The 8,406-nt window shown below is 34.3% G+C and overlaps 1 protein-coding gene across 1 annotated transcript; it reads left to right on the plus strand.

Moving 5' to 3' along the window:
• Positions 1 to 529: 529 nt before the first annotated feature.
• LOC136204183 (uncharacterized) lies at positions 530 to 7,696 on the plus strand. The gene is made up of 12 exons (XM_065995381.1): positions 530 to 708; positions 789 to 991; positions 1,086 to 1,239; positions 1,436 to 1,581; positions 1,777 to 1,903; positions 2,502 to 2,921; positions 4,936 to 5,043; positions 5,430 to 5,620; positions 5,717 to 5,861; positions 6,337 to 6,476; positions 6,785 to 6,944; positions 7,038 to 7,696. The coding sequence occupies exons 1-12, from the start codon at positions 666 to 668 to the stop codon at positions 7,409 to 7,411; spliced, it is 2,211 nt and encodes a 736-aa protein (XP_065851453.1). The 5' UTR covers positions 530 to 665; the 3' UTR covers positions 7,412 to 7,696.
• Positions 7,697 to 8,406: the final 710 nt, after the last annotated feature.

Genomic DNA, 8,406 nt, shown 5'->3' on the forward strand with positions numbered 1-8,406 from the left:
ATACGTGGAGCCTAAATTGGTACTTTTTCAAAAACCATATGCCTATTTTGGTACTTTTTTCCAAGATAAAACTAAATTGAATATTAAATAAAAGCTCGACTCGATAAACGCTTATGAAATTAGATAAAAATGAGTCTAATTTTAATTAAAAATATAAATTACATACAAATACAAATTTACATACAATTTAAAGTCTATGAAATTAAATATTAATATAAATTTTTATTCAAATATAAATACAAAAATCTATTCAATGAAGTGGGAGCGGAAAATGAAGTGGGAGAAGAGAATAAAGATGACGAACGAACATGATAAAGTTAACAAAAAAATTAAAAAAAAATTAAAATGTAGTTAGGATATTTAATGAAGTATATATAAATAATTATAATTATAATAAATAATAATAATAAATTATATATATTATAAATAATAATAGTAATTCTTACCAAAAAAAAAAATAAATAATAATAGTAATTATAATAGTAATAATGATAAATTAGTGAACCTACTCCTTTTTCTTGTTTTCAATTATAACAAAAGCCGCGGGAAGGAGGTAGTATGCGGGGTTAGGGCTCCATGTATATTATTGGGGAAGATTTAGCCGAGTACAATCACAATTCACAATCTCGTTTAATTTACAGCTAAGGTTCATTGTAGAGATCAATATGGGCATAGAAGAACAAGTTACTGGTTCATCATCCTTATCAGGTTCTGCTTCTTCCTTAATCTATCTATCTATGCATTTTTATGTTCATTATTGCAGAACTGACTTTATTGTTGCCTGGAAGGTCGATGTCAGAGAATGCATTATGGCATGATGGATTTGTCAGACGAAGAATTAGAAAAATGTGTAAACGGATTTAGTGAAAATAATTTTATGGGGAAATTCCAATTTGGAGAAGTTTATCGCGGAAATTATGAAGGAGTTGATGTGGTTGTGAAGATTTGGAAAGAAGAAAAGCTTCCAGGGGAAAACAGAGGCAGATTGGAAGTAAGCTTCTTCGACTAGGTTTTTTTATTATTACTATTTTATTTATTTTTCGTTGTAAACGCCTAATTGAAATCCTGCTTCAATTTATTCATAGGATGAATTCATCTTACACAAATACTTTTCACTGTATGAGTTCCATCCGAATCTGGCGAAGTTGCTGAATTTCTGTCGTGGCCCCAAATATCTGGCTGTCCTTTATTATCTGAATCCAATCGCAATCGACACACTACATAATCTCATTGAAAAAGGTACAGCTTAATCTCACTGTTGCCTCTTGCTATTGCTGATTTATCTCATCAGTTACTGTTACTGGGGTATGCATATTGATTATCAGAATTTTATCTATCCAAGTTCTGAATATTTAGAAGAACTCGTTCTAAATTAGGTATATTTAAGTTTACTCTGTTGAAAATAATTATATAAACTCATTATTTGCATTTTTAGATACTTTTACATGGGCCCTAAGGATCAAGGTTGCTTTTGGGATTGCTTCTTTGCTGCGGTATATGCATACTCCGCAACCTAACTGTACAAGTGATGTGCCATATTTGATTCGCAATATAGGTGCTGCTCATATATTGGTTGATCAGGTTGGTCTTTTTCTTTTGATGTGGATTAACTTTTCAATAATTTGGCATTTTACTTCTGTATGTATTTAGGGATAGGGTTATAGCATGAACCTGAGACCCTTACAGTTATTTGCATACGAGAAAACCCCCATTTATCTTCCTACAATTGTTTTTTTTTAATATATTTTTTCATATTTATTCTATTTCACTTGTTAGGATTACGAGGCGCTGTTATTTGACTTCAGTATGATATCTGGTGGTATTCTTACCGATAAAAGAGAGCTTCTGAGCCAATACATACACGGCTCTTGCGGATACAGTGATCCAATTTGTACTCGACCAGGTAGTTTACTATCATATCATATGTACCCTTTTTTTATTTGAAGGGTCTTATCTACCTCTGTATTGTGAAAATATCAACGTTCTTGATTCTGAGCATAAGTTATGTTAAATAGCTTAAATGCAGAATAGCTAAATGCACTCATTGACCAATACTTTTCACTTCATTAATAACTATAATATAAGGAAAAAATCCAGAAGTGCAAAATGGGAGTGACTAAGTTGTCCATGATTTTGGGGATTACCCATCAAAATATTTAATATACTGAATTGTATTCTCGTTAATTTCATTGTGGTACCACATGTTCTAACAAATTTTCTTCATCTCACTAAAATAATATCCTTTTACATTGTACCACATGTTGCAAATGTCTTTCTTCATTCTTCTAGTGTTATGCTTTCCGTGTACATGGCTCTCTTTGTTTTGAGTTGACAAATTAAATGGTTGCTTCCGCTTGTGTTTATTCTCTTCAAGCAATTTGCAGTATAGTCTCGAGTTTCTATTGTTTATCTAAATTATAATGGTTATAAATTGTGTTTGTTTAAATCTAATTTCAAGTTTTGGAACCTCTCGTTGAACAAGTTAATTTGAACATGTGCAGGTAAATGCTCGGATAGCTGTGATATTTTTTCTTATGGTGTTGTCCTATTGTCTTTAATAAGCAAAAGAGTATACAAAGATGACGGTGACAATACTGATGCGCCGTTTGTTTATGTATGGGCCAAGAATGTGCAGAAACAACAAAACTCAGTAGCTAGTGGCAAATATAAGTCTTGGTTGGTGCACGACAGCCTAAAGTCAGATCCAGATTTTAATTTCGATGATGTAGTTACGATTACCAACTTAGCAATGAGGTGTGTCAAAGACAACCCTCAGAAACGACCAACAATGAAACAAGTTGTTAGACAAATGCTGAATTTGCATATTGTTAAACAAAATGCCAACACCTGGGAGTGTTGTCGGATGCTTGACGGGGTTAACCAGATTCACCAATCACGGCTTATTTGGAAGGAAAATCGAGGTACTTTCAATTATCTATTAGACCTTAGTGTTAATATAATCATATAATGGTGTTCTAGTAACAAGCAACGGTGCTGGTTCTCAATTTTCATTTGTCAGTTGTGGAAGTTTAAATTGGAGAAAGTAGTTGAATAACAGGGAAAACCTCTTTTTCTTTCATTTTTTCTCCTGATCTTTTTTTTCTCCTTTACAAAATTCATGCATGAACTAGAAACATATACCATGCTAGTATAGCTGTGATAATTGGACATGTTTTTTTTTTTTATATCCCAATAACTCACGACTTGAACTTTTTGAATAATCCCCAAATAGTGCTATGGGATTAGTGGTTCCACTAACTCTCTTTGTGATTTATGCTACAGAAGCTTTCAAAAGGCAATTTTAGATGTTAATATAAGATATATGATTGGGCCTTAACTATAAGCTCGAGCTATTAGTTCAATTGGTTCCATGACATGGTATAATGCAAGCCCAAGGGGGCATTTGAGTGTGAGTGTGTGTCGGAGATTAATATAAGATATATGATTGGGCCTTAACTATAAGCTCGAGCTATTAGTTCAATTGGTTCCATGACAGATTGGATGGTAATTTTTCTTTTAACTTTCTTTTTATGCTGTCACTGTTTTATAATAATGCAATTTCTTGTAATGAGCTTCCCTTTTGCTTTTTAAAAAAGTATTTTTTGAAGTGCTAGTTTAAAAATGGGTTAATACACATATTTGCCCTTGTGTTTTCTCGGAAAAACACATATGCCCCTGTATCAAATAAACCCACTAAAATCTCCTTGTACTTGTCATAACCCTACGGATATACCCCACACTAACGGAATGATGATTTGGCACAAACGCTGTTCCACGTGGAACGCCACGTCATGCCACGTCAACTGCCAACAAATCAAAATGAATCCTACGTGGCAAAGTAAAAAGGGTTAATACACATATTTGCCCTCGTGTTTTCTCGGAAAAACACATATGCCCCTGTATCAAATAAACCCACTAAAATCTCCTTGTACTTGTTAATAAGTTATCATGCCACGTCCCTTTTTTAAAAATTTAAATAATTAAAAATATGTCTACATAGCATTGTAATTCCTAAGTCACAGCATACAACTTCTTGTGCCAGAATTCATCCTAAAACGACTTGTTCATGAATTTGACCGCATCATCCATGAACTGCATATAATTGAAATCATCAACTCAATAAAACATAGAATCAGAAACATTTCTGGTTTGAACACAATTATAAAGCCGCTTTCTGGATATTTATGAGCATATCATTTCTCAATAGTAGCAAACACTCGCTGAATGTAAACCTGTAAAATATAGAAACCGTTTAACCCAAAAGCTTAATGACTGTTTCAAAGTTTAATTAATTCGTACCTGGTAGCCTTCAAGGAGATGGAGAATAATGCGAGCATTAGGGAAATCACTCTCTCTCTCTCTCTCTTTCGACTCTCTCTCATTTTAGACGTTAGGGTAAACCTGTTCCTAGGTATGAACTGCTACTTATATGAACTGCCATGTAGACATATTTTTAATTATTTAAATTTTTAAAAATGGGACGTGGCATGATAACTTATTAACAAGTACAAGGAGATTTTAGTGGGTTTATTTGATACAGGGGCATATGTGTTTTTCCGAGAAAACACGAGGGCAAATATGTGTATTAACCCTTTTTACTTTGCCACGTAGGATTCATTTTGATTTGTTGGCAGTTGACGTGGCATGACGTGGCGTTCCACGTGGGATGGCGTTTGTGCCAAATCATCATTCCGTTAGTGTGGGGTATATCTGTAGGGTTGTGACAAGTACAAGGAGATTTTAGTGGGTTTATTTGATACAGGGGCATATGTGTTTTTTCGAGAAAACACGAGGGCAAATATGTGTATTAACCCTTTAAAAATTGCAAACTCCATAGTTTTTTCAGTGTTTTTTGATTATGCTTTGTTTAAAGACACATTTTCTTGTGATATTTTCTTTTTGTTGTTTGTAAATGTTTTTGGCTTTATTGGACAGTGAAGCTATATCGGCAACCTTCGAGACGGCAACGGGGCATACTGATCAACCGTTTCAAGGATCGGATGCTCAACCGCACAATTAAAAGCTTATGTCAAAGCCAAGCAAGTAAGCCTATATTGTTAATGCAAAAACATATAGTTTCTTTATACTAATCTTTCTACCGTGTGATAATATGCTTTAATTGTCTGATAAAATGAACAGCAGTATGTTAGTCTAGTACAAAAAGCACAACGAATGTTGTTTTTTTAGTGCTTTTTGTTAAAGTTTCTCTAGTATTTGCATTTTAGTTCCAACAGCTCTTTAACAACTTCTTTGCTTATTTAATATGCAATTAAACGTAAAAGGATTTGCTAGATGTACTATACCCGTCTGTTTTTGGGCTTAAAAGGTGTCGATAGAGTGGTTCAACATTTTTTCGAAAAGGAAAGTATATCTTGAGAGCTGTGGGTTTTTTTTCAATTTATGCTCATGATCCTAAATTTCCATCACAGGGGTGAAAGAGTTCTCTTGTAAAGCCCTGATTAAGGCGACTGATAGTTTCAGCAAAGAGAATCTCATTGGAAAGTATCAATTTGGAAAAGTGTTTCGTGGAGAGATAAAAGGACAAAAAGTGACTGTGAAGATATGGGAAACCATTGTAGATAAGGGAGTCCATCAATTTGGTAATGAAGACCGGTTAAGGGTATGTTGCAGAACTATATAGGAAAGTCTTGTGGTTTTTGATGGTCACCTTTAATACACATTTCTTGGCTTGGCTCACATTGAATTTATATTTCAGGATGAAATTTCTTTACTTCAACACCCTCGGCTGTTAGGTGATCCTAACTTGGTGAAGATGATTGGATATTGCTTTGAAGGAGAAACACTTGGTGCTGTTTATGATTTGGATCCACAGGATAGTCTACCTAATCTTGCACCCAAAGGTACTGCTTATTATTGATATGGTTTTTGTCTGGTCACTTGGGAATAATGAAACGGCATCAGTTGTAATCCTAATAATGTGTTTAAGCATGTTAAACAGGCTGTTAGAGTATATACTTTAGGTGGTCATAGTTCATAATGTGAAAGCTGTGATTATAATTTTCATTTCCCTTGCTTGCAATGAGATTACTTGGACTTGAAATTAGTTGTTTTTCTGATAATGTTTAAGTAATTTTGATGAACACTCCAGCTCATTCTTCATAATTTTTTTGTTCATTTAGGATGATTTTGTTTTAATATCCAAAATCCTGCTGCCTGCAGTTGGATTAGCTGAAGAAAAACTTAAAATTGGGCTCTAGCAATTTGAGTCAATTGCAGAATTAATGCTAATGCTCAATATAGTATAAGATGAGTTTAACATCTGTTCTCAATATTGCTTCTATAGTTTCTTAGTAAATTTTCTTGTCCTACCTATAGATGAGTTCAGTTGGCTTCAGAGAATAAAAGTTATATACGAACTTGCCAACCTGATTGAGTTTCTTCATACTCCAATTCCGGTACCCCATGTACCGTATAGAGTTGGCAACATTGATGCTGCCCATATAATACTTGACAAGGTCTGTATATATTTGCGCTTCTTTGATTTTTATATCTGTTTATTTTTGCTTCTGTATTGAACAACATTCAATAGAGGGCGAGCCTTGGCGCAACGGTAAAAACGTTGTTGCCGTGTGACCTGAGGTCACGGGTTCGAGTCTTAGGAGTGCCCTCTTGCCAATTAAATTGGCAAGGGAAGGCTTGCCCCCAATACACTCTTGTGGTGGGACCCCTCCCCGGACCCTCGCTCAGCGGGGATGCGTAATGCGACCGGGCCGCCCTTTTTTTTTTTTTTTTTTTATTGAACAACATTCAATGATACATGTAGGAGTACAGCCCAAAATTGGCTGATTTTGGGATGACTGTTGGTGGAATCATTCTTAGCCCGCGAGCAGCAGGAATGACTGTTCTCCGGGAACGGTTTGGTTACATGGATACGAGCAGAGATATGCCATGGGAACGGATTGATTACAGGGGTCCGGTCAAAGGTATGCCATCAGCACCGTGATTTAGAATTCTGTTTTTCTGTATATAATGTTGAAAATTTACAAGTATGCTAATAAATCCATGCATATGCGTAGTTGGTGGTGTCTATGAAGGACGAGATATTTTTGGATTTGGTTGCATACTCTTGTGCTTGATACACAAAAGGGTTCCGACGCTAGATGGCGCTAAGGATGATAGATTCGTTCCTGATTATGAGGCCCAGGTTGCATATGAAGAATATTATGAAAAAACTGGAATTTCAAATGGATTTTCATTTGTGCACGAAAGCCTAGAAAAGGAACATGGTTTCGTTGAGAAAGATGGATTGGAACTTACGGAATTGGGGATGGAGTGTGCAGATGCTAATGTTTATAATCGCCCTTTAATGATGGAGGTTGTCAAGAGATTGGGGAATTTACATGTTATTCGAAAGCATGCTGAAGAAATGGGCATCCATAAAATGCTTTAGGTTCAACTACTCTAATTAACTGATCTTATTTGGACAATTTTACCTTTTTCATACAAAAATTTCAAACCTGAAATTTTTCCTTTGGAGAGAATTCACATGATAGGCCAGGCGGCCGATTCATCCGTCTAGGCATAATTTTTTTTATGAAAAATTGTCAATTTTTTTGTAACGAAAAAATGCAAAATCGTCTAATTTTTTGTGATGAAAAATACAAAATTGTCACAAAAAAGTATGTATTATTTTCATGATTTCTTTGATAAAAAAAACGTAAATTTTAATGATTCCGACTTATAATCATCCATTTCCAGGGTTCTCGGGTTGTCATGCATTAATTATTTTCATAATTTCAATTATTGTTGTTCGGGTTTGTGATTTTGGAGAAAATTTTCAATTTTTTTGATCAAGGGTAAGGTGGTGATAAGTAAAATCAGGATGGTATTAAGCAATTCACTTTTGATATTTACCCAGTCAATATAGTATTATTTCTGATGGAATTCTAAATCAATGCATACAATACAAGGCTCCCAATTTTTGTTTTTTGAGTCGTAATAATCCATATGCATGTGCTTTATTTATAGCTTGAAAATGCATAATGCATTTTATCTGATCGCAATATAACCAACCCATACAACATTAAGTCCAAAGACAAAGCCCTATTAATTTTTAATACTTTTTGAAAGCCCAAAGCCTTGCAAGCTAGACAGACTCTAGGTATTTTTTATATAAATTCTTTCAAGTATTCGAGCCTAAAGGCCAAATAGTGTAGATGCCTTCTTATAAATTCCATAGATGAGATTAATGAAATAGAGATTTATGAGTGGGTATATATGGTGGTAAAGTTGTAACAATGACTTGGTGAGGATTAAATGAATGTTGTAAATCTCTTCTAATTAATCCGACATATGAGATTGAAACATAGATTTATGACTTGGTGATATTTGGTGGTGCCACTAGTTTTAGTCATGCGGTTCAGAGTAATTTTCCAAAATCCAACC

Source organism: Euphorbia lathyris, chromosome 8, assembly GCF_963576675.1.
Source record: "Euphorbia lathyris chromosome 8, ddEupLath1.1, whole genome shotgun sequence".
NCBI classification, from domain to species: Eukaryota; Viridiplantae; Streptophyta; class Magnoliopsida; order Malpighiales; family Euphorbiaceae; genus Euphorbia; species Euphorbia lathyris.